General features: G+C 40.9%; 1 protein-coding gene across 1 annotated transcript; it reads right to left on the bottom strand.

Annotated features, from left to right (window-relative positions):
• Positions 1–27,399, bottom strand: LOC110537693 (POU domain, class 2, transcription factor 3). The gene is made up of 13 exons (XM_021623928.3): positions 27,061–27,399; positions 26,626–26,682; positions 20,261–20,277; positions 19,259–19,360; positions 18,267–18,378; positions 17,960–18,048; positions 11,373–11,549; positions 10,551–10,692; positions 10,277–10,410; positions 9,034–9,198; positions 8,132–8,198; positions 2,982–3,093; positions 1–2,750 (listed from the first exon to the last, which is right to left on the bottom strand). The coding sequence occupies exons 2-13, from the start codon at positions 26,672–26,674 to the stop codon at positions 2,708–2,710; spliced, it is 1,209 nt and encodes a 402-aa protein (XP_021479603.1). The 5' UTR covers positions 26,675–26,682; positions 27,061–27,399; the 3' UTR covers positions 1–2,707.
• Positions 27,400–27,790: the final 391 nt, after the last annotated feature.

Here is a 27,790-nt window from a genome sequence, read left to right as displayed (position 1 = left end):
TACAATGTAACAAAGTGTGTTTAATGAAAGTAATAAACTGTAACAATGTATGAATTGGACCATTGATAGATCACACTGAAACACATTGCAGATTTTAAAGTGTGATGCACTTCTGAAACATTCCTTAAAAAATACCAGTGCTGATTTTTTTATGTTAATCATTTCATTTTTCTAAAGTTCTGGCCCCTCTATAATATTGAATCATTTCACAACCTAAATATATTTGCAAACATTATATACACAAATACAAACAATAGACAACATCATTATGTAAGATTGCTGTCTTTTACTATGTACACCTTCACACAATTATTGTCACACCTGAACCCCTGATGAATAACAAAGAAAATATCCAAATGAACCTCACTGTACCCAATACGATAACACTTTACTTGACACCCAGGGTCATAACACATGATGACATGATCATAACCATGCCATGATATGTCATAACAGATGACATAACTTGTCATAATAGGATCACAACACTGTCATGACACAAATTTAGACCTGTTGTGAAATATATTACGTTATTTTATGGCTGGTTATGACACCTACATAAGAGTGTCAAACCCGACAAAACTACCACACCAGGCAAAACATTCCATTACACCACAGCCTACTTGTTTGTGCTATATAACATTTTCTGAAATGTACCATATTAAATTAGCATTGTAACTGTGCACACATTGATGTCAAACATGCACCTACCCCAATGCTCTGTTTCTAATGACTAGGATGAACACAGAAACAGATTTCAGGAGCACGGGAAGACTATTTTTGACTGATTACAGATGTAAGGGCATGTATGTGATAGGCCTATCTTGCTTATATGATTATGATGGTCATACTGCTTCTTGGTAGTGTCATATTTTCTTAGTCCAAGTAAAGTGACACAGTATAGTCATAATGTTTCTTGACAGTGTCATAAGTGTATTTTCTTAGTCCATGTGACACAGGGTGGTTATAATGGTTTATGACCGTGTCAAAAAGTATATTTTCTACAAGTTAGTAGAAAATTATTTAAAATAGTTATTTAAAATAAGATGGGGGGGGGGGGGACATGACTGTAAAGAATTCATAACAAAAATAAAGGACAAAGGACAAACTTTCAAATGAAAGGAAACTTCTTGGCAGGGACAAAGCATTTGAATAGGTGTCATAACCAGCCATAAAATAACGCAATATATGCCACAACAGGTGTAAATATATGGGTCATGACAGTGTTAAGACCATGTTATGTCAGGTGTTATGACATATTACGATATGGTTATGACCATGTCATAACTTGTTATGACGCTGGGTGTCAATTAAAGTGTTACTAAACAAAACAATGTACATGGACAGCTCAACTGAATCCAACATATACAACTGTATAGGCTACATGCATTTTCCGGTGGTCAAATACATTTAAATAAAATGTAACCTTTATTTAATAAAGGCCATTTAAAAATGTTTGCCTACCCAGGTTTTTTTTTTACACCTTTTTCAAATAGAAAAACAAAAAAAATATTTTCTGTGTTCACAACAATGCCTAAACCACATCAGGGGACGACTTTTGAGGTCTAGGAAAAATCTAAGAAATTTAGTTTTTTTTTGTGTGTAGTTGCCCTTTATTTCAGTGAGCATGCCCTGCACTGTTGTTTGGTGAGTAGATTTTATGTAGTGCAGTAAGCACATACACTACCGTTCAAAAGTGTGGGGTCATTTAGAAATGTCCTTGTTTTTGAAAGAAATCTACCATTTTTGGTTCATTAAAATAACATCAAATTGATCAGAAATACAGTGTAGACATTGTTAATGTTGTAAATGACTATTGTAGCTGGAAATGGTAGATGAAAAAAAATGGAATGTCTCATAGCCGTAAAGAGGCCCATCAGCAACCATCACTCCTGTGTTCTAATGGCACGTTGTGTTAGCTAATCCAAGTTTATAATTTTAAAAGGCTAATAGATCATTAGAAAACCCTTTTGCAATTATGTTAGCACACCTGAAAACTGTTGTTCTGATTAAAGAAGTAATAAAACTGGCCTTCTGTAGACTAGTTGAGTATCTGGAGCATCAGCATTTGTGGGTTTGATTACAGGCTCAAAATGGCCAGAAACATAGATCTTTCTTCTGAAACTCGTCAGTCTATTCTTGTTCTGAGAAATGAAGGCTATTCCATGCGAGAAATTGCCAAGAAACTGAAGATCTCGTACAACGCTGTGTACTACTCCCTTCACAGAACAAAAATGTGATTTTAAACCTAACCCTAACTTATGAAGGCCAATGTGTTGGTCCACCAGACCTTCTGCGCATTTGGGCAGAAGTGTTTGAGGTTAGGAGTAATGTGAATAACATGACATCACTTTAGAGCCTTATGCCATGCTTCAGCACAACATGTCACCCTTTTATAAAGCACATGTTTATATCACATTTGACATAGTGGGTTATGGCAGTTGACATTGGTGATTATGTCACATAGTTAGGCCACATTTATGAACCCTTTATAAACCATAAAATACAGTTAAAGATACTGTGCAACACATTTATGTAGTGCTTATGAAGGCATCATGAAGCTTCTATAATTTGAACATAATTTAAAGCGGGACCAAGTATTGTATATGACATTTGACAATATGTGTGTTTGATGGATTGTATCCATTTCTGATTCCCTTCATTGACATCGGTAGTTTTAGTTCTCTTCCACAACAGGCAGGATTTCTCAGTGGTGATAGGGCATAGGGTTCCATGTGCGATACCACGACCTGAAACGTAAACATAACAGATTCATCGCTCATCTGTACAATGCCATGTTGCCATTACAGCACTAGAATAATCTTCTGGGTGTCTCTAAAATGACACCATATTCCCTATGTATTGCATTACCTTTGACCAGGCCATAGGGCTCTAGTCAAATGTAGTGTACTATATACTGTGGGTAATGGGGTGCAATCTGTTCAGATGTGATTGGCTGTGGTGAGAGGTGAGTCCCTTACCCTGGTGAGCTGAAGGATTGGTTGACCTGGGAGGTCAAAGCAGGGGAGCCAGACGAGAGTGCGCCGAGCGAAGGCCCATGACTAGGACTATTAGGAGAGGGACTCGATGACACTAGAGCACAAATGAATAAACTCAATTTAACATGCACACTCACTTCACGAGAAAGCTTGAGACTTCATACAGTGAGTTTCATATGGATGAAGGTTTTACAGGTTAGATTTCTCAGACAGTGTGGATTTCACACAAATGTCTTCATGCCCTTCACTTTTACAGGTCTTAAGTACTACAGACTACGGTGGGGTCCAAAATGACTGATACCTTTGATAAAGATGAGCAATAATGAGTGTATAAAATGAATGATTCAAGTACTGAGCTATATTGTATGCTGAAACACATTTATACTAATACAATTGCTCAGAGAAAGAGATTTTGTTTAACAAGTAATCAAAAAAAAAATCTTTAAAAGGTCAGGATAAACATTATTGACACCCCTAATGATTCTTATAAATAAAGTAGTCAAAAGTTCAGTGTTTGGTCCCATATTCCTTGGACGCAATGACTACATCAAGCTTGTGATTCTAAAAACTTGTTGGATGCATTTTCAGTTAGTTTTGGTTGTGTTTCAGATTATTTTGTACCCAATAAATATGAATGGTAAATAATGTATTTGTCACGACTTCTACCGAAGTCGTTGCCTCTCCTTGTTCGGGCGGTGCTCGGCGTTCGACGTCACCGGTCTTCTAGCCATCATTGATCCATTTTTAATTTTCCATTGGTTTTGTCTTGTCTTCCCACACACCTGTTTTCAATCCCATTCATTACCTGTTGTGTATTTAACCCTCTGTTTCCCCTCATGTCTTTGTCAGAGATTGTTTTATTGTTAGTGTTGTTTATTTGTTGTGTTGGTGCGCAACGGGTCCTTGTATCCAAGTTTTTTCATGTCTGTACGTTTTAGTGTTATGGAGCATGTTCTGTGGACATTTATTAAAAGACTCCATTTACACTCCATTTTGACTCTCCTGCGCCTGACTTCCCTGCCACCTATACACACGGCGCTGACAGAATCTCTGACCCTAAAAATATGAAGTCAGCAGAAGAGGACACTACGCCCATGGAGGTGGAGGAATGTGTCCGGGAACAAGCGGAGGTGATTGACTGTTTGAGCACTGTAATGGATCGCATTGTCCAGAATATGGATCGCTGGGAGAGACAGGGAGTTTCTCCAGCGCCACCACCACCACAACCGCAATCTCCCTTGAACACTTTTTCCCCTCCGGAACCGAAGATCCATTTATCCCTACCCACGGGATACAACGGAGATACTGCCGGCTGCCAGGGTTTCCTCCTTAAGCTGAACTTGTATCTGGCCACGGTCTCCCCAGTACCATCTGACCGTGAGAAGAGTTACGCCCTCGTCTCATGCCTCAACGGGAAAGCCCTGGAATGGGCCAGCACTGTGTGTAGAGAGGAGGATGCGGAGTTGGACCATTTTGAGGAGTTCACCCGCCAATTCCGGATAGTATTCTAGTATTCGACCATCCACCCGAAGGCAAAGCAGCGGGTGAGCTCCTCTTTCATCTGAGGCAGGAGACGAGGAGTGCACAGGAGTTTGCTTTGGAGTTTAGGACCTTGGCTGCCGGCGCTGGATGGACAGGGCCCTGATCGACCATTACCGTTGTAGTCTACGCGAGGACGTCCGTCAGGAGCTGGCCTGTAGATACACCACCCTCACCTTCGACCAGCTGGTGGACATGTCCATCAGGCTGGACAACATGCTGGCTACTCGTGGACGTCTAGATCGGGGTCTGGTTGTTCCATCCTCCCGCACCCTCTCTCCCGAACCTATGGAATTGGGAGGGATGGTGCGCAGGGAGACCGGAGGGGGTTCCCGCTCGAGCACCATTCATGGTCGCAGAGGGCACACTGCTGGTCGGTGCCGGGTTGGTTCCTCTGGGAATAGAGAAGGCAGGCAGGGCATTCTGGCATCACCCCAGGTGAGTAGGCACCATTCTCATCCAGAGCCCTCTGTTGCACTAATGTTTGTCTCGGTCACTTTTCCTGATTTTTCCCTGCATTCCCAGTATAAGGCGCTAGTAGGTGCGGTAAAAGTTTAGCTCATAGTTTAGGGATCCCTATTGTTTCTGTGGATATGCCTTTCCCTATTCATGCCTTAGATAGTCGACCATTAGGGTCAGGGTTTATCAGGGAGGTAACCGCACCTTTGTGTATGATAACGCAGGAGGGTCACAAGGAGAAGATTAGTCTTTTCCTTATTGATTCTCCTGCGTTTTCTGTGGTGCTAGGCCTACCCTGGTTAGCTTGTCATAACCCCACTATTTCTTGGCCACAGAGGGCTCTCACGGGGTGGTCGCGAGAGTGCTCAGGTAGGTGTTTAGGGGTTTCTGTTGGTGCTACTACAGTGGAAAGTCCAGACCAGGTCTCGACCGTGCGCATTCCCCCCGAATATGCCGATTTGGCTCTCGCCTTCTGTAAAAAGAAGGCGACTCAATTACCACCCCATCGACGGGGGGATTGTGCGATAGATCTCCTGGTAGACGCTGCATATCCCAGGAGTCACCTGTATCCCCTGTCGCAAGCGGAGAAGGAGGCTATGGAGACATATGTCTCTGAATCCCTGCATCAGGGGTTCATTCAGCCATCCATTTCACCCATCTCTTCGAGTTTCTTTTTTGTGAAAAAAAAGGATGGCAGTTTACGCCCGTGCATTGATTATCGAGGTCTAAATAAAATCACAGTGAAATATAGTTACCCGCTACCTCTGATCAATACGGTTATTGAGTTAATGCATGGGGCACGCTTTTTCACAAAATTGGATCTCAGGAGTGCGTACAATCTGGTGCGTATTCGGAAGGGTGATGAGTGGAAGACGGCATTTAGCACCACCTCAGGTCATTATGAGTACCTTGTCATGCCATATGGGTTGATGAATGCTCCATCAGTTTTCCAATCATTTGTAGATGAGATCTTCAGGGACCTGCACGGGCAGGGTGTAGTGGTGTATATCGATGATATTCTGATATACTCCGCTACACGCGCCGAGCATGTGTCCCTGGTGCGCAGGGTGCTTGGTCGCCTGTTGGAGCATGATCTATATGTCAAGGCTGAGAAATGCTTGTTCTTCCAACAATCCATCTCCTTCCTAGGGCATCGGATTTCCACTTCAGGAGTGGAGATGGAGAGCGACCGCATTACAGCCGTGCGTAATTGGCCGACTCCAACCACGGTAAAGGAGGTGCAGCGTTTTTTAGGGTTTGCCAATTACTACCGGAGGTTTATCCGGGGTTTTGGTCAGGTGGCTGCTCCCATTACCTCACTGCTAAAGGGGGGCCCGGTGCGCTTGCAGTGGTCGGCTGAGGCGAACAGGGCTTTTGGGCACCTGAAGACTCTGTTTACCTCGGTGCCTGTGTTGGCTCATCCGGATCGCTCTTTGCCATTCATAGTGGAGGTGGACGCATCCGAAGCTGGGATAGGAGCAGTGCTCTCTCAGCGTTCGGGTACGCCACTGAAGCTTCGCCCCTGTGCTTTCTTTTCAAAGAAGCTCAGCCCGGCGGAGCGAAACTATGATGTGGGGAACCGAGAGCTGTTAGCTGTCGTAGAAGCCTTGAAGGTGTGGAGGCATTGGCTTGAGGAGGCTAAACACCCTTTTCTCATCTGGAATGACCACCGCAATCTGGAGTACATCCGGCAGGCGAAGAGACTGAATCCTCGCCAGGCAAGGTGGGCCATGTTTTTCACTCGTTTTGTGTTTACTCTTTCTTACAGACCAGGCTCCCAGTACGTTAAGGCAGACGCATTGTCTCGGCTGTATGACACAGAGGAGCGATCCATGGATCCCACTCCCATACTCCCAGCTTCGTGTTTGGTGGCGCCTGTAGTGTGGGAGCTGGACGCGGACATTGAGCGGGCGTTACGTGCAGAGCCCTCTCCCCCTGAGTGTCCAGCTGGTCGTCTGTACGTTCCGTCTGCTGTCCGCGACCGATTGATCTATTGGGCTCACACGTCACCCTCCTCTGGTCATCCTGGAATAGGTTGGACGATGCGCTGTCTTGATGGGAGGTACTGGTGGCCCACTTTAGCTAAGGACGTGAGGATTTATGTTTCCTCCTGCTTGGTGTGCGCCCAGTGCAAGGCTCCTAGACACCTGCCCAGAGGTAAGCTACAACCTCTACCCGTTCCTCAACGGCCGTGGTCGCACCTGTCGACCAAGGCCAGTTCATGGAACGTCTCGGGGTCTCGATCAGCCTTACTTCAGGTTTTCACCCCGAGAGTAATGGGTAGGTGGAGAGAGTGAACCAGGATGTGGGTAGGTTTCTGCGGTCCTATTGCCAGGACTGGCCGGGGGAGTGGGCGGCTAACCTCTCTCCCTTCCAGTGCGTAGAAGCCAAGGTTGAATGTTTCAGACGACTGTTTCAGGCACGCGGAGGAGTCCGTGTCTACCTTCAGCAGGCTGTGACGTGCCAAAAGAAGAACGCAGATCGCCACCGCACTGAGACCCCGGGACCGGGTCTGGCTCTGGACCCGAAACCTGCCCCTCCGCCTGCCCTGCTGGAAGCTGGGTCCGCGGTTTGTCTTCCATCACACCTGGTTCCAATTCCATCAATTCCATCAGTGTTGTGTATTTAACCCTCAGTTCCCCCCCATGTCCTTGTCCGTAATTGTTTGTTGTAGTGCTTGTGCACGTTATGCTGGTGTGTACTGGGTTTTGTTTGACCCGTTTATTGTATTGATTCTGTTTACGGTGGTTTATGGTTATTAAACTAAACCGGTGTAAATCAGTTTCCACTCTCCTGCGCCTGGGCCAGTTGCATGGCATTACAATGGGACCAAATACTACATTTTGTCATAAATTAAAGTAGTCTAATTTTTAGGTGTGTCAATCATTTTGACCCCTAACTTTTTGAGAAAAAGATATTACTTGTTACAGAAAATCTCATTTTCTGAGCAATTGAATTAGTATAAAATAATATAATCTCTTCATTTTTTGGAGCATACAATATAACCTTTCAATTATTTATTTGATACAGTCGTTATTGCTCATCTTTATCAAGGGTGTCAACCATTTTGGACCCCACTGTATATGAAGTTGTCTTAAATACAGATTATATGAAGTGCATATGGTGACACTTGCCTCCTCCTGAAGCAAGAGGGCTGTATGATCTGGACGTGGAGGCCTGAAACAGGGTGTTACATGAAGGCTAGTGGGAAAAAAATAAGACAATGTACTGAAAATGTTGTAGTGTACATAATGCATTACTATTACACTACTCTTTTATTACCCAAATCTTATCATATACCAGTGAAGAGCGAAAGCCCCTAAAAAGCAACTTCTCATTTTGAAAACGGCCTACGTGCTATCGATCGGAGTCAGAAACATTTATGCTAGTGTCAAAATGGACACTATTAAAATATTATAATGTTGGTCATCAAGTCAGTCTCATCCAAAACTGAAATTTGCGAGGTTATAGGAAAAAAAGGTATGTCACGGAATGAGGGGTACCTTCAATCCTGCCCATATGCCCACAGCTGGAAGCACCCAAGTAATAATCCATTTTGAGTGCAGCTGCACATGACCCAATCATAATGCCCATGATATCCCTATGGGTCTTGTTAGGGACCATCAGTAAATTACACAATGTACATGAGACAATATTTTAAAAGGTTAATAGCTCTAAATTCCAATGACTTAAAACCCTCAAAACAACTATAAACTGTAAAAATTCATATAAAATATTGAAAGCATTTACAATGTGTAATTTATTGACGGCCCCGACCTAAAATCAACTTTGCCACTGTGGCACACCAGCCACGCTAATTGGCGAAAGCAATAGCTTGACTGGGCAACTTCTTAATGACCAAGGCGAAAAATGTGGCCAAATCAGAAAGTTCAGCCCCCTTTAAAAATATATAGGCTTTCAAGTTGACTTGAAAATATAGAGCTACTGTACATATTCCTAACTGGCCACTTTACTATCAGGAAAAAAACATACAACATTTTACCAAAACATTATCACTAAGAGATTTAAAGCTAACCATTCTGGGGTTGAAGTTATGTGATTTCATGGGTGAGGTGGACACAGGGCAGTAGATCCTCTTTTCCTTCTGTCTACGGTTACAGAACCACACCCGCACCACCTCCTTCTCCATAGACAGCTGCTCTGAGATCAGTGTGATCTCCTCCGAGTTAGGCTTGGGGTTCTGAATAGAAACATGGGTATAATGGTATTACTGTAGATGCTATTAGCATCTATGAACCTTTATAATGCCTTATAATATGGCATATAATATGTAGCTGCTCTGATATAATTGTGATCTTCTCTGAGTTGTGATTAGGGTTCTGAAAAGAAACCTTGGTAGTTAACTGTAAAGCCTGCAAGTACAATGCTTATGACTTATTATAAGCATGCATGAGCTTCTATAATGTCTTATAATAAGCCATATCATATGTATCAACATTGCAACTAACTTGAAATGGCTGCTATGTAGTCACTCAAGTGCCACAACAATGTGCATGAAGGTGAATTGTTTTGCTCCCTGCATGAAGTGTTCTTAAATACAAATTATATCAACAGTTCCTAAATGATGTATTTATGGTTGGAAGTGCAGGGGACAACGTTAGTGTCATGTATTGTCATATTATGTCTTGTTCCTGTTCTTTCTCTTCACTCCGTCTCCCTCTGCTGGTCGTATTAGGTTACCTTCTCTTCCTCTCCTTCCCCCAGCTGTTCCTCATCTTCTCTAACTACCTCGTTCACCCTTTTCCCACCTGTTCCCTTTTTCCCTCTGATTAGGTCTCTATTTCTCTCTCTGTTCCTGCTTCTGTCTTTGTCAGATTCTCGTTTGAGTTTCTCATGCCAGAACCAAACTATGGTCTTGTTTGCTTCACCCTTGTCCTGTCCTGTCCTGTCGGAATCTGCCTGTTCATCTGATGCTACGTGTGATCAGGTACCTCTGTCCTCTAAGACCCCCGCCTACCCACAGAGACCAGCAGTCTGTCGCCGCTAACCCAGCAATTCTCCTCTGCTGCTAAGAAGGGGACTCTAACCCAGCTATTCACCTCTGCTGCTAAGAAGGGGGACTCTTCTGTAAATATCAGAAGGACTTTATGATTCATTTGTCGCCCTCTCTGCGGGTTGTCTATTTTGCCATTATATATATCCAAAGAGGATCTATGTCTTCCCTGTGTTTTGACATTAAAGGACTCTGTTTTTGTTAAACCGCTTTTGGGTCCTCACTCACGTGCATAACAGTTAGGGGATAGACAGAGTTAACTCACGTCAAGAAAGCGTTTCTCCAGGGTGAACTTGATGTTGGTTTCAATGCTTGTTCTCTTTTTCCTTTTCCTTCCATAGCCTTCCATCAGGGGGGGTAGAGAGGCAACGTTGGCCATAGAGTCCGAGGGAGAATTCTCTGATGTGGAAAGAGATAGTGAACATGATTTTTAATTATTTTTTTGAGCCAATAAAACAAAAATAAATATCCCCTCGGCATAGAAATTAACAGTACAAGTGTGTAAAGACATCAGCAAAATATGTTATACACTATAGTACCTGCGTCGCTCAGCCACTTCTCCAGTAGCGGCTTCAACTTGCACATATTTTTGAAGCTCAGGTTGAGTGCCTCGAAGCGGGAGATGGTAGTCTGACTGAAGTCATTCCCATACAGTTTCCCCATATCCAGGCCTACATCACCCTGGAACACACACAGGATATATTTGAATCTGATTATGGCAAACTTTCAAATAATAATGTTATCTCTTTGAAGTAGTTTGACTACAGAAAACATGTCACTTCACTACTGTCTTTGCACTGTGTGTGTTACAACTATTTCAAAGTGTGCAAGTACACCAAGTACAGAAGTTAGGTGGCATAACAAGAGCGAGGCAGTAGCTTCAAATCCCAGGGCTGACAGGAACATTTGACTTTGTCATGACTTATGCCTTGTTTATATGATATCTGAGTGAGAGTGACTAACAAAAATGATTACTACAATATTTAGATAATTGGCTAGACTAACTTACCTAGAGATCTATCAAATGTTAGCTGACGTGGGCTTATTGAGTGACTGACAGTGACTGACATAACAACAGGAAAACATTTGATGCACCATCAAATTTCTAAATTGCACGTTGTGTATTCTACAATACTAACTAACAATAAGTTGAGACCCCACTGACTTCCTAAAATAAAACCACATTTTATTGAATTTTTTGGGGGTTTGGCTGTGGGGCCCTAAGAGGCTGCTTATTTCGCTTACACCTAGAAACGGCACTGACGGTATGTGTGGTGTCCGGGGCTTAGGGAAAATAACAAGATAGCAAAAATACAAATAAAGCTATATTGTATTTTGAGCCAGTGGTCCTCAGTCTGTACCTGGGTGAAGCCCAGTTTGATGCGTCTCTGTTTGAAGGCCTTGGCAAACTGTTCCAGCTCCTCTAGGTCGCTGGGATCGTCCTGCTGGGGGGCCCCGATGTGTTTGGGGACCTGCAGGTGGGACATGTCCACGTGTCCTTCCATGGACGACGACGTCAGGCCCGACCGACTCATGGCCTTTAAGGAGGAGAAAAATCGTTAAATGGATGATAGAAAGTGTTGTATATGTGTTCAGCTATGTGAAAATTTTAGCAGTGTTAGAAACCTTGTTCATATGGAAATGTAACAGTTTTTTGTGATATGCAAATGTTCTCTTCATATTTCCTCATCACTACACTAAGTGTACAAAACAGTAGGAACATCTATTCATTCCATGACAAAGACTGCAAGGTGAATCCAGGTGAAAGCTATGATCCCTTATTGATGTCACCTTTTAATTCCACTTCAATCAGTGTAGATGAAGGGGAGGAGACAGGTTAAAAAATGATTTTTAATGCTTGAGACAATTGAGACATGGATTGTGTATGTGTGTGTCATGACGTTGCCCTCTTTGGGTACAGCAAGCCCATCCCCCCTCTCCCTGTCTCACCCTTTCCTCCTTCAACTAGGCTGCTGTGGTCAGAGAGAGGTCGTAAATTCCTGAGGATCTCCTCATGGTCACACAGGACAGAGATAGAGTGAAGTTTCATAGAGAACAAAGGAATTTCTTCCACCTCACATAACTTGAGGCCCGAACAAATTTCATGTTCCGGAGAAGGTATAAAAGATCGGTGAAGAATTCAGCTACGAACTGTTCCGTTTGTTACAATTTGGGGAAGCTCATGTGAGACGGTGTGGCCACATTACCATAACGCTGTTTATATAATAGTCTCAGATATGAGGTTTACATCTAATTGTTGTATAAGATGAATGAGTGAGTATGATACTGTTTACACAATTTTACAATTTGATTTTGGACTGTTTAATGAAGGAAATGCCAATTCCTTTTTGAGTTTAACCTCATGAAGCTAGGGGGCACTATTTTTACGTTGGAAAAATAACGTTCCCAAAGTAAACGGCCTATTTCTCAGGACCAGATGCTAGAATATGTATATAATTGACAAATTAGGATAGAAAACACTCTAAAGTTTCCAAAACTGTCTAAATATTGTCTTTGAATATAACAGAACTGATATAGCAGGCGAAACGCTTTGAAAAATCAAACCAGGAAGTGGCTTCTATTTTGAAAACTCCATGTTCCATAGCCTCCCATTGCTCCATTTAAAGGGATATCAACCAGATTCCTTTTCCTGTCATTTCCTCAAGGTGTCAACAGTCTTCAGACATAGTTTCAGGCTTTTGTTTTGAAGAATGAGCGTGAACGACCACATTGCGTAAGTGGATAGGTGGGGGCTCTCAGAGTGAATTGTGCGCAAAAGAGAAAGGCGGCCATTGTTACTCCCGGTCCTAGTGAAAAGCCAACTGTCCCGGTTTATATAGTATCGAATAGATATTTGAAAAACACCTTGAGGCTTGATTATAAAAAACGTCTGACATGTTTCTGTGGACATTATGGATAAATGTGTCATTTTTGTCTGCGTTGTCGTGACCTCTCTTTCCGGTGGATTCCTGGGCATAACGCACCAAACTAATGGAGGTATTTGGATATAAAAAATATATTTATGGAACAAAAGGAACATTTGTGTCTAACTGGGAGTCTCGTGAGTGAAAACATCCGAAGATCAAAGGTAAACGGTTAATTTGATTGCTTTTCTGATGCTAAGTGTACTTATTGTTTTGTCGAGCGATCGATAAACTTACACAAACGCTTGTATTGCTTTCGCTGTAAAGCATAATTTCTAAATCTGAGACGACAGGTGGATTAACAAAAGGCTAAACTGTGTTTTGCAATATTGCACTTGTGATTTCATGAATATGAATATTTTCTAGTAATATTATTTGACTGTGGCGCTATGCTATTTCCGCGTTGCTGATGACAATTATCCCGGATCCGGTATGGGTGGTTCAGAGAGGTTAACTGAATCAGAGGACCGCCCCTGAGCCCAGTTAGGGTCAGGCATCCTGGGACAGCCCCTTTTCTGCAATTCCGAATAAAACCCAAATTTGAGAAATTATCACCAGACCATGTTTCTCTCAATCACGGGAGTACAAAGGTTGTAGACCATTGCTGAATCTTTTAACCTAACCACGTGGTTAAACTCTTAGACTATCGATACCGACAGAACAAGAACAATTATTTTATATTAATTACTAGTCTGCAGCTAGGAATTCGGTATCATTGAACGCGAAGAACGACAACCGCTGAAACATCCATTCTATAACAAATGAATGAATGTCACTCTGAACTATTCCCTCTAACCAAGACAGATAGAGACAGAGAGACGAAACTCTCCAACAGAAACAAACTTTTCAACAGTGATCAAGACGACACACTGAGCGTAAATATATTGATTGATTGCAATTGTTCCCGAATGAGTGAGCGTTCATGTGCATTTCAATTGTTATAATTATCACTCTAGTGACTTCTCAGCTGACTCCCCCTTTTGTCCACCAAGCCGCGATGCCGGTTTAGTCCACTAGGGCACATTTCCTATCATTTCTTGTAACCATATTAACTTTGTTGTTTTGTTTATGCATTTCTGTGAATTACTTAGTTAGTAATAAATAAATTATTTAAGAAAATTTATGTATGTATGACTCATAGTAAAGACTGGGTTCGTGCAGATAACCAACAATTTACGACGTTTGGAATGAAACTAACATGAGGTAAAGTAAATCATTCATTAATCAGAAGACTATGGATCAGATATGAAAATATCTAAAAGGTTACATTGGGAAATTATAACCTTGTAATCTGAATATTGTCCTTGCTGCCTTGACTTCCTAGTTAATGACGGTTACATTATTAATCAATCTAATCGCGTAATACTAATTACAGAATCTTTGATAAAACTAAGTCTTCAATTTAATGATAGTAAAGACACAACATTTTTGGTGCCCCCTGTGAGGAATCTAAGATAGAATTAGACTTTGCTGTGGAATTCTATATATCAATTGTGCAAACAGAATTGTACAAACAGACTGCTTTGTATACATTCAAATTGGTTGTGTGTGTGTTCCCATTTGAAGAGGCTACAGAGCACCTCCGGTAGTGGTCGTTAGCGTCAGAGCAATGAGTGATAAATTCCAGATTTAGTCCGTTAGTCCTAACGGTACTATTTCTGTCAGTCAATTTTAACTTCTAGAGCCAGTAAGGTTCGGAATTAGAGGATAGATCTTCGGCGTTCGAGCCAAAGTATTTAGCTGCCTACCGCACTTCACCACAATTTACGGCGTTTGGAATGAGACTAACGTGAGGTAAAGTAAATAATTAATTAATCAGAAGACTATGGATCAGATATGAAAATATCTGAAAGGTTATATTGGGAAATTATAACCTTGTAATCTGAATATTTTCCTTGGTGCCCCGACTTCCTAGTTAATTACGGTTACATGATTAATCAGTCTAATCGCGTAATACTAATTACAGAGAATCTTTGATAAAACTAAGTCTTCAATTTAATGATAGTAAAGACACGACATGTGCCATTCAGAGGGTGAATGGGCAAGACACAGTATTTAAGTAGGTGCCGGGCACACTGGTTTGACGCTGCTAGGTTTTTCACACTCAACAGTTTCCCGTGTGTATCAAGAAAGGTCCACCACCCAAAGGACATCCAGCCAACTTGACACCACTGTGGAAAGCATTGGAGTCAACATGGGCCAGCATCCCTGTGGAATGCTTTCGACACCTTGTAGAGTCCATGCCCTGACGAATTGAGGCTGTTCTGACGGGAAAAGGGGTGGCCAGCCCGCTCATTAGGCACGATTAGGTGTCCGCTTATGGCGGAAAATTGACGAGGGCGGAATTTTCTGAGCTAAACTTAGCAAGACGCACCTCCAACAACACATATAACCTCACATAGGCCTAATTCTGCCCCTTAACAATTACAATTTCTCTCAAGCAATGGCATAAGGGCTTTTTAGCTGCCATGTGATAAGCAGTGCCCACTTTGTCAAAATATTTAGCTTGTCCATTCCCAGCGCGCCTCTCCAGTGTGCTGTTTGAGAGATGCATCGCTGTGGCGCTCCACCAACAAATGTAACATAAATCATGTAGTACGTATAGGATATGGTAGAAAGAGTATGTGGCCTTTTCTGTAGCCTACAGGCTTGAGATAAAAATGTATGACAATGTAATGAGACTGACACTTTGTACATCATGCGCACCCAATCAAATAAAAAAAGCACTGCCGTGTTAACAAACAACATATCCAAAAACCAGGACAGGTCAAAGTAAAATGGAAAATATGTCATGGACATTCACAACTGTTGCACAGGACCTTTGCATAATTGTCATGATTAGTGCTTTCAAGTTTGTATCCGTACATTTTTGACAAGCTGATCATAGCAGAAAAATAAAATATTTATGCATTTCCCACTGTGTGAACACATTGCAAATAGTCACATCCATTAGTCACAGGAATCAGGACTAATAAAGTGAATGCAATGACCTGTTTTACAAATGGTGGGCCTATCACATGGACGGGCATATATAAAATTTCCCTGCGGCCAGACCGGACGTCTTTTTTTGTGTTTTACAAAACTTGCGGACTCCTTCACCGCAGTCAACGTGAGTAAAAAATTTAAACGTATTAACCCTCGCAAGGCTGCCGGCCCAGACGGCATCCCTAGCCGCGTCCTCAGAGCATGTGCAGACCAGCTGGCTGGTGTGTTTACGGACATATTCGATCAATCCCTATCCCAGTCTGCTGTTCCCACATGCTTCAAGAGGGCCACCATTGTTCCTGTTCCCAAGAAAGCTAAGGTAACTGAGCTAAACGACTATCACCCCGTAGCACTCACTTCCGTCATCATGAAGTGCTTTGAGAGACTAGTCAAGGATCATATCACCTCCACCCTACCTGATACCCTAGACCCACTCCAATTTGCTTACCGCCCAAATAGGTCCACAGACGAAGCAATCGCAATCACACTGCACACTGCCCTAACCCATCTGGACAAGAGGAATACCTATGTAAGAATGCTGTTCATCGATTACAGCTCAGCATTTAATTACTTAGTACCCTCCAAACTCATCTTTATACTCGAGACCCTGGGTCTCGACCCCGCCCTGTGCAACTGGGTCCTGGACAATCTGACGGGCCGCCCCCAGGTGGTGAGGGTAGGAAACAACATCTCCACCCCGCTGATCCTCAACACTGGGGCCCCACAAGGATGCATTCTCAGCCCTCTCCTGTAGTCCCTATTCACTCATGACAGCATGGCCATGCACTCCTCCAACTCAATCATCAAGTTTGCGGACGACACTACAGTGGTAGGCTTGATTACCAACAATGACGAGACAGCCTACAGGGAGGAGGTGAGGGCCCTCGGAGTGTGGTGTCAGGAAAATAACCTCACACTCAACGTCAACTGCTGCCTACATACTGACTCAAATCTCTAGCCACTTTAATAATAAAAAATTGGATGTAATAAATGTATCACTAGTCACATTAAACAATGCCACTTTATATAATGTTTACATACTCTACATTACTCATCTCATTTGTATATACTGTACTCTATACCGTCTACTGCATCTTGCCTATGCCGTTCGGCCTTCGCTCATCCATATATTTATATGTACATATTCGGATTCATTCCTTTACACTTGTGTGTATAAGGTAGTTGTTGTGAAATTGTTAGATTACTTGTTAGATATTACTGCATGGTCGGAACTAGAAGCACAAGCATTTCACTACACTCGCTACACTCGCTTCACTACACTCGCATCTGCTAACCATGTGTATGTGACCAATAAAATTTGATTTGATTTTACAAACAATAGGCATGGACTCTACAATACCACGTGGATGGCCATTCATAAAACACAATTTCAGGCAACACTGTAGGCTACACCTCAGTAAGCATGGACCGACGCCAACGCCTTTTTGATGTCTTATTTTGGTGCAGTCCGGACCGGCCTTGATTTCTACATCCATTTTTTTAAATGTCTGGAAAATAAGTATTTTCAAAATCCGGAAAATAAATATTTTCTACCGTTATTCAGAACCAACAAGGAACCTGATTTCAATGACCGGAAAATACGTATTTTAAATGTACGGAAAATATGTATTTTCACATTTCATTCAGAACCTAAATTTAAACTAACTTCACAATCTGGAAAAAACATATTTTAAATGTCTTTTAAATGTAATTTTGCTTACTGGGACTATTCTAGTTTTGCGGGGTGGCATTTTTTTGGTCTCGACAAAAATGGCAAGGACCGGCCCTGAATTCAATATTAGGAAGGTGTTCTTAATGTTTTGTACACTCAGTGTATATCTGACTGATGTCAGTGAAAGTTCCATGTTACTGTAAGACCTTATCCCTCTCATGGTATGTCCTGTAAAAAGATCATTCGGTTATCAAGTTCAAGGATCCGGATGCATAACCTGTATTGTTGCCCTTTAATCTACTCAGCAAATGTGGTCACTTGACTTACAGCTAATAATGTCAACTGGTGTAAGAGGTATGATTTTTACCTGAGGTGTTAGTGCTAACCCAGGCTGATGCTGGAGGAGACCTGACTGGCTCTGGGTGGGAAAGTTGTGCAGATTCTGCTGCAGAAGTGCTACACAGGGGGAAAAAATTGTTATTGATACAATTTGCTTGGAGAAGTATCATAGATATTGTAAACTTCCCAGATTTTTCAGAAATCCTCGTTGAAGGATTCCCAGTTGGAGGATTCCCTCCCTGCTTATTCTCTCCTGGTTTTCGGAGTCCTCAAACTGGTATACTGTATCTGGAAAAACTGGGAACTGTGGGAAAGTTTACATGATACATGTTTACCTTGATGCCCCGTATGTTGTGTCTGAGAGAGGAGGAAGGAGGAGGGGGATGAGAGGTGGTGAGAGCCTGACATAAGCACCAGCTGCGGCATGGTGTGGAGGGAGGGGAGCTCCTGTGGAAACAGAAATACTATCTTAGATTTTTCATTTATTTAATCTTTATTTATCCAGATGAGTCTCGTTTAGATAAAATATATTTTGCAAGAGAGACCTGGATGTAAACCAAAAAACAACCAACAAAATGCATTCCTTACAGAATGACCATTTCCTCCTATTCTTAGAAAATGATCAATAATCATAGCTTTACGTGACATTAAACATGGGGCGGTATATACAGTGCCTTTAGAAGGTATTCACGCCCCTGGACTTTGTCCCGTATTTTGTTGTTTTACAAAGTGGGATTAAAATGGATGTAATTGTAATCTACACAATATACTCTGTCATGTCAAAGTGGAAGAAAAATTCTAACATTTGTAAAACATGAATGAAAATAAAACACCTATATATCTTGATTAGATAAGTATTCAACCCCCTGAGTCAATATATGTTAAATTCACCTTCACCTTTGATTACAGCTTTGAGTCTTTCTGGGTAGGTGTCTAAGAGCTTTGCACACCCGGATTGTTTAATATTTGCTTATTATAATTTGTTTAATTCTCCAAGCTCTGTCAAGTTGGTTGTTGATCATTGCTAGAAAGCCATTGACTTGCCATAGATTTTCAAGGTTATTTAAGCCAACACTTGAATCCATTTTAAATTCAGGCTGTAACACTACAAAATATGAAAAAGTAAAGGGGTGTGAATACTTTCTGAAGGCACTGTATCAAGCGTAATAGAGTAGGAGTGCTGATCTAGGATCAGGTCCCCCCCTGTCTATATAATCATATATATTATGATTTAAAAGGTAAAACTGATCCTAGGGCAGCACTCATATTTTAAGACACTAGATACATATGGCCCCTGATCTACTGAGCCAGAAGATGCCTGACCTACCACTGACAGCTGGCTTGCCTGGACTCCAGGTATTGGTGATCCTTGTGCCGGGTGACATGTTTTGTGTGCATGGAGAGAGTCGTTGAGGTTCTCTGTTTTAATCTGTGAACCAATCACATGACAGTATTACTCACTTTCCTACTTCCTGCTGTCTGATGTTGACATTGTCTTTAGAAGAATAACAGTCCATTAACACTGTCTTGTCTTTTTCAATGGAAATCTGCATATCAATTGTGTATGACCAATTGACATGGAACAACCAGGCTGACATTTGGCCTATGTTGTCATAGATCACAGTGTGTGTGTCTGTCTCTCTTTCTATGTGTGTGTATGTGTATCTCTGTCTGTGCGTGTGCACGTGCGCGCGTGTGTGTGTGTGTGTGGACTGGTTGGGTTAGGCTGCTGGACTTGTTTAACAAGATACAAACTGTGATAAACACAACTCCCCTCAGGCAGTGCAGTATGCAAATGTCTCACCGGGGCTCAAGGCAGTTTCTGTAACCCCCAGGACTAAAACAATAAACCTCTAACAATCTCCCAATGCCAATTGGAAATACATAGTTTACGAATAACTTATAGGCAATAGGTTATAATAATAGGAAGACATTTTGAGGTATATAAACAGCTGTGTGAAAAATCTGATGATCTTAGTTTAACTGTCCAGCAGTCTATTCAGTTCCTGTAATACGATAGTAGAAGTTCTTATGACATTATTTACACTGTCTATCGTACATTACTTTCAGTAATGGATCACTGATCACAATCAATGTTCACAATCAATGTTTTTCTTATAAAATCGTACAAGTACCAATTGTCTCAAGACATATGGCATGAAGTAAAAACCTTTCAAGTTTTTCTATATCGAATAAATTGCAAACATGGTTTTCCTGTAACGTCCTACTATAAATCTGTTCTCAGACGGAAAGTGGCTCCCACTTGAATGAATTCCCATTTATGGAGAGTTAATCTGAAGTTAGAATTAAATATGTTTTCTATACTCACTTGTCTTTGTTCAATGTCTGCAGGAGAAAGTAAATATCAAATATTAGACAGCCAAATATCACAATGCCCTTCCTAGCATATTAGGGTTACACTGGGTTAAACTACCTTTAGTTTCTAAGAATAGGCCTACACATGAAGTAGCGCTCTGGATAACAGCATGGCTCAGGGATGGGCAACTGGCGGTCCTCTCCGTCCCTATTGCAAAAATGTGTAGAATTGCAGCAAAATGTCTTTAAAAGTACAAAATGTTTTCTTCTTTCAATGGCAAAATTGCAGGATATCTCTCCACTGTTAAGTGGGGTCCTAAAAGGTTTTGCTCGCAAGGTGGGGGGGACCCAACTCAACTAAATTTCACTTAGGGCCTCCAAAAGACTACGGCCAGTTCTCGCTGCATGTGTGGGTATGGATGTGAGTATGCAGACCCGCAAGCTACTGCGGCCCCTGATTATGAGTTCAGGTTTTTTTGTAGCCCCCACCCCCATCAAAGTTGCCCATCACTGGTATGGCTGGTTTTTCATAATTAAGCTACAAGAGGGAATACTAAGCAAATCATGAAATCCTTTCTAATAACTTTCATGAATAAGGCATTATAAATGCTTGTATATAATGCTATATATATATATATACATATATATATATATATATATATATATACATATATATATACATATACATATATATATACATATACATATATATACATATATATATATATATATATATATATATATATATATATATATACATATACATATATATATACATATACATATATATATACATATACATATATATATATATATATATATATATATATATATATATATATATATATATATATATACTGTATATAAACTTCAGACGGGCCTGGCTTAAGCAGGGGGACACGTCTGGCACTGCAGGATTTGAGTCCCTGGCGGCGTAGTGTGTTACTGATGGTAGGCTTTGTTACTTTGGTCCCAGCTCTCTGCAGGTCATTCACTAGGTCCCCCCGTGTGGTTCTGGGATTTTTGCTCACCGTTCTTGTGATCATTTTGACCCCACTGGGTGAGATCTTGCGTGGAACCCCAGATCGAGGGAGATTATCAGTGGTCTTGTATGTCTTCCATTTCCTAATAATTGCTCCCACAGTTGATTTCTTCAAACCAAGCTGCTTACCTATTGCAGATTCAGTCTTCCCAGCCTGGTGCAGATCTACAATTTTGTTTCTGGTGTCCTTTGACAGCTCTTTGGTCTTGGCCATAGTGGAGTTTGGAGTGTGTCTGTTTGAGGTTGTGGACAGGTGTCTTTTATACTGATAACACGTTCAAACAGGTGCTATTAATACAGGTAACGAGTGGAGGACAGAGGAGCCTCTTAAAGAAGAAGTTACAGGTCTGTGAGAGCCAGAAATCTTGCTTGTTTGTAGGTGACCAAATACTTATTTTCCACCATAATTTGCAAATAAATTCATTAAAAATCCTACAATGTGATTTTCTGGATATTTTTTTCTCATTTTGTCTGTCATAGTTGAAGTGTACCTATGATGAAAATTACAAGCCTCTCTCATCTTTTTAAGTGGGAGAACTTGCACAATTGGTGGCTGACTAAATACTTGTTTTGCCCCACTGTATATATATATATAATGCTTGTTCATAATGCTTTAGAACTTTTTTATAAACGTTTATAAATTGTTACGCTCGTAACACTTGTAATTATTTATAAATGTTTACAAATGATGAAGTACTTGTTTATTTTAAATAATTTATGAATGCTCTTTCATGACATTTATTATAACGTGTTATAATAAACAACACACAGAGACACCATGCCCTGAATTGTATCAATATATAGGATAATAATATACAAGATACAGCTTCTTGGCACTAATCATATCTATCCTAATCAGGGGTATAATGTATAAATTCAATACAGCCATATGGATGATTCACCACCATATGGAGTGATTAAGAAGGTTATGATAATTTTAACCCTACACTGGCACCCTCCCTTCAATACAACAATACCATGTGACAGACAGAGAGTGCAAAGGTCTGCTGTGATAGGTAATCTTCCCTCATTTGAATTTCAAATGGAACCTCTGGGAGTTTGTGGCGAGCGATGTGCCTGCTCGACCCACAGTATGGAAATCTCCCCCCCCCCCACCACCACCCTGTTCAGAGGCCAACCCTCCAGTATGGAAATCATCAAGCCATGCAAATCAGCTGCGTAGTCCTGGCAACCTTTTCAGGCCCTTCCATTGTAATGTTTACAGACCCCCAGGGGCACTGTACACACGGACTAAGGGACCTATTCATTCCGCGTAGCGGAAATTCAGCTTTACAGCGTGATTGAAATTTAAAGGCAATGTTCTCGGTTTAGTAAAGACTGTATTCACGGTAAATGCTGCATATGTCAGCTCAATCGAAAATTACCTTTAAAGCCGCAATATCTAACTTTGGCAACCCAACCAAATTCACATAATATTGTGTTATTGATCTGTCATTCTCATTGAAAGCAAGTCTAAGAAGCAGTGGATCTGTTCTATGTGAGCTATTTCTATGCTTCTCGTTCTTCAGTTAAATGTTTTATTATTTTAATTTCGGTTCTGTAAACCATCTTCAAACAGCTGAAAATACAATATTTTTGTTTATGTTAAAGATATTTCACAGCGGTTTAGATGGTACAAAGATTCTCTACACTATACTTGCTTGTTTTGCCACATAAACTGAAATTAGGCTAACTATTAGAATTAGCAACCAGGAAATGGTGGAGTGATTTTTGCAAAGTGGGGTGGCAGGTAGCCTAGTGGTTAGAGCATAGGGCCACTAACCGAAAGGTTGCTAGATCGAATCTCCGATCTGGCAAGGTAAAAATCTGTCATTCTGCCCCTGAACGAAGCAGTTAACCCACTGTTCCTAGGCCGTTGTTGTAAATAAGAATTTGTTCTTAACTGAGTTGCCTGGTTAAATGAATAAAAAGGTCTTTACATTTCTATTGCAGATTCAGAAATGTTTCAGCTTTACAGATTGAATAGAGCCCTAACTCCAGACCCAGAACTATAATGGAACTGGGTTTAACTTCCATATAATGGTTATATCACACCCCTTGCAATTCTAAAATCTCTGATAAAAATTGTCTTATGATTTTGTTTCCCATAATATACATTACCATACTAATAGTAATGGTAATGGAGTTGACACAGAATAGACTGTCTGGTTGCATGCTCTGGGTGACTACTCAGCCAGGATTTCAGTAATGGGACTGACAGATTCTGAATCAAGTGTCAAAGCCCTCCATCCAGGATACACTGCTGTGGAAATCAATGCACCTCTGAAAGTGATATCTGGAAAGCCACTTTCTGCAATTAATCATTGTAGTTATACATCAATAAATATTGATAACTCAGCAAATAGGCTGTTTCTGAATTTCTTATTTGTATTTCTCATCTGTTTTTGTTCTACCTTATGTAGTATGACAGTGCATTCGGAAAGTATTCAGACTCCTTCCATTTTTCTACATTTTGTTGCCCCACTGCCTTATTTTATAATAATGACAAAGGGAAAACAGGTTTTTAGAAGTTTTTGTGAATGTATAAAAATAAAAAATAAAATGAAATATGTTATTTACATAAGTATTCAGACCCTTTGCTATGAGACTCGAAATGGAGCTCAAGTTCATCCTGTTTCCATTAATCTTGATTTGAGTCCACCTGTCGTAAATTCAATTGATGGGACATGATTTGGAAAGGCACACACATGTCTATATATGGTCCCACAGTTGACAGTGCATGTCAGAGCAAAAACCAAGCCATAAGGTTGAAGGAACTGTTCGTAGAGCTCCGAGACATAATTGTGTCGAGGCACAGATCTGGGGAAGGGTGAAGCATTGAAGGTCCCCAAGAACACAGTGGCCTCCATCATTCTTAAATGGAATAAGTTTGGAACCACCAAGACTCTTCCTAGAGCTGGCTGCTCGGGCAAAGTGAGCAATCGGGTAAGAAGGGCCTTGGTCAGGATCCTGATGGTCACTCTGACAGAGTTCCAGAGTTCCTCTGTGGAGATAGGAGAACTTACCAGAAGGACAACCATCTCTGCAGCACTCCACCAATCAGGCCTTTATGGCAGAGTGGCCAGACGGAAGCCACTCCTCAGTAAAAGGCTTCTAAAGGACTCAGACCATGAGAAACAAGATTCTCTGGTCTGATGAAACCAACCGCCACATCTGTTGGAAACCTGGTACCATCCCTACGGTGAAGCATGGTGGTGGCATCATCATGCTGTGGAAATGTTTTTCAGTGGCAGGGACTGGGAGACTTGTCAGGTTCGTGGGAAAGATGAATGGAGCATAGTACAGAGAGCTCCTTGATGAAAACCTGCTCCAGAGCGCTCAGGTCCTCAGACTGGGGCAAAGGTTCACCTTCCAACAGGACAACCACCCTAAGCGCACAGACAAGACAACACAGGAGTGGCTTCGGGACAAGTCTCTGAATGTGCTTGAGTGGCCCAGCCAGAACCCGGACTTGAACCCGATCGAACATCTCTGGAGAGACCTGAAAATAGCTGTGCAGTGATGCTCCCCATCCAACCTGACAGAGCTTGAGAGGATCTGAAGAGAAGAATGGGAGATACTCCCCAAATACAGGATTGCCAAGTTTGTAGCGTCATACCAAGAAGACTCGAGGCTGTAATCGCTGCCAAAGGTGCTTCAGCAAAGTACTGAGTTAAGGGTCTGAATACTTATGTAAATGTCATATTTCAGTTTTTAAATGTGCAATAAATTAGCAAACATTTGTCATTATGGGGTATTGTGTGAAGATTGATGAGGGGACAAAAAATATATATTTTAGAATAAGGCTGCAACATAATGAAATGTGGAAAAAGTCAAGAGGTCTGAAAACTTTCCGAATGCACTGTACATTGTTATTGATCACTACATTGTTGGGTTTAGAGCTTGCAAGAAAGGCATTTTGCTGTACGTGTGTATGTGACATTAAAACTTGAAACCGATAAAAGGTCTCCATGCTCTAGTATATTATACAATTACTATTCATGAATTTGCTTAGGGGATATCCTCTCAAAGGTACAATTAACCCACAGAGAACTATCTTATCTTATTTCATACAGACCTTTCATTGAAAGAAAAAAAGAATTAGGGAGTTATGTTGTTTGATTCATTTTGGTTCATTTGTGTTGAAAAATACAATAAAACAATGAACTGTAAGCTGTGGGAAGGGACTCATGATAACATTACTCTCAGGGCAAAACGATAGAGATATTTTCCTCTCTTAACTGATGGTCTAGCATAGCGTTGTGGCTATTAGTGTTAGATTACATGAAATTCATAGCTGGTGTGATCCTGATGTGATCCTATGAGGTGAAGTTGATTCAACTTGAAAGGTTAATGCAACCAGCTACTGCTGCACTCATATTTCAAGGTTTCTCAACCTTGGAGCAGGAAAGTTCAACTAACATTCATTCCTGAGTTCTCTCAACACATTCGCCAATGTTTCTACTCCTAGTGTACTCAAACGATCCCAATTGTATTACATTGATTTGTTTGAATAATATGAATGAAGCTGGGGCAACATCATGATGGAAACGGATTAAAAAACGATTTTTGGAAGATTATGTCCAAAACTTTAAAACAATGAATTCACTTCCATACACTCTGAATCCAAGTTCCACATTTTCATTGAGTTTGTTCCGTGTTTCACCACCTCTCCCATGTCACCTAATAGCCTGGGGATGTGGCAGCTTCTCTGCAAACAGCTTGAGGTACAGACAGCACATCCTGGTAGAGCCTCCAACGGACAGAATCAACACATCCTATTTTAGAAACACTTGTTCATAGTAAAGTGTTATTGAGGGAGATGTTTGCTGTTGATAAGGTTCTTTCAACCAGAAAAATTGTACAGAGAAATAATAATTCACTATTCACACTGTGGTAATCAATACACCCTAACTCCCCACTTATCAGTAAAGGATTGTAGAAGAAATGTTGATAAATACTAGAGAGTTTGTGGAAAATATAGCTTAAAGCTACAAAACAAATGTACAGACACACCATAACTACTTCAGAAATAAACTTTTAGGATTAAAATAACCATAGCAATGTAAAATCTTCATGCTCTGTATGGAAGCGCCACATGCCCATGCATCCAAAATCCATGAGGACAGTCGTAACATACGAATAAGCAGAAATTTAAAGTAAAATTCTGTAAGGCTATTTTGTTTTAAACACCACCATCACCAATAAAAAAAATTTAGCAGGTGCAATGGAGGAAAAAAGTTTACATCACAATTTGTTCAGATACACCTGACAAGAGTTAGCGACAAACAAACAAATTGAAAATAAACATTGAAAATCAGGTGAAACATCCTTACCTGCTTGTTCATGGTGAGCCTCTGAGTGTTCCACACCATCTGTGCTCATCTTAATATCTGTAAATGATAAATACTGCTGATTTTCCTAAAGGATTGTAACTTCACTGGGACAGTGCAGCACACAGCTCTACCAGTAAAAATCAAATTGAGGTTATTCTAATGCAGTTTACTTTCAAATTTTCTCCGACATGTGATTGCTGTTATAATATTCATAAGTTGGAGGGTATCCCCATTCAGTATTGACCACAGTTACTCCAGCTCTCCACCCTATCTGAACTCAGTCAAAACCAGATGAATCAAGTCAAGAGACACTCACAAAGTTTGTTGAAATGGCTATTTTTTGTTGTTGCTTTTTATTACATTGAATATAAGTATGTAACACTTGAACAGGTAATTTATTCATTTTGAATAAAAAAATAAATACAAAATAATTACCTGGATTGAAGAATTGTTCCACTCACTGGTTTAGATAGCACTATGTGAATATGTCCTTTTTTTTCTCTAAAAACATGCTGGTATTGGGATAGAAATTTCACAAACCAACTAGTGCTCATCTGCATTTACCTAAGTGGGATAGTGGAGGAACATTGACCTTTTTTTAGTATCCCACACAGGCAGATAGAGTCATTTGCATAAGTCTCTCTGTGTGTCCTATCCAGTCTCAGTTATTTTGCATAAAACAACAATGGGTTGTCTGCGAACTTAGGAAAGTTGCTCTTCAGTGTATGTGTTTATATAAAGGGAAGTATAAAGGGAAGGACAGCATATCGCAATGGCATAACTTCGCATCAAAGCAGGGCAAATTCGGGAGAGAATTATAGTTATTTGTCACTATGGGAGGAGATTGAAATCTACCAATGGGCAGAATAAATGAGCAGACTGCCAAAATGTGGGTAACACTTTTTAATAAATTTAATGAATAAACTGTATTTAATTATCAATAAATGTAAATTTCGTTATTTGTAAACATTTATAAACATGTGCACTTACAGGCATTGTAAGCATTACAGTTCATTAGCATTTCTAACATTTTATAACTGTATAAAACGTTATGACAGGTTTGGTTCGAAGTGCATTATCATCTGCTTCTTTTCACTACAAGACAACATTGTGCTGAGAGGATGCCACAACCACAGGTCTGTCTGCCTGAATGACATGAAGAAAA

Source organism: Oncorhynchus mykiss, chromosome 12 (assembly GCF_057628025.1).
Source record: "Oncorhynchus mykiss isolate SJ-2025 chromosome 12, ASM5762802v1, whole genome shotgun sequence".
NCBI lineage: Eukaryota > Metazoa > Chordata > Actinopteri > Salmoniformes > Salmonidae > Oncorhynchus > Oncorhynchus mykiss.
Note: the sequence above shows the minus strand (reverse complement) of the source record. Positions and strands in the feature narration are given on the sequence as shown.

Excerpts from the sequence above, each read along its gene's own strand:
- LOC110537693 (XM_021623928.3), bottom strand. The coding sequence starts at position 26,674 with ATGAGCACAGATGGTGTGGAACACTCAGAGGCTCACCATGAACAAGCA. Across the intron at positions 10,693-11,372 it reads TCAAACTGGGCTTCACCCAG|GGTGATGTAGGCCTGGATAT; the intron begins GTACAGACTGAG and ends TGTGTGTTCCAG. Across the intron at positions 8,199-9,033 it reads ATAACTTCAACCCCAGAATG|CCTTCATGTAACACCCTGTT; the intron begins GTTAGCTTTAAA and ends TTTTCCCACTAG.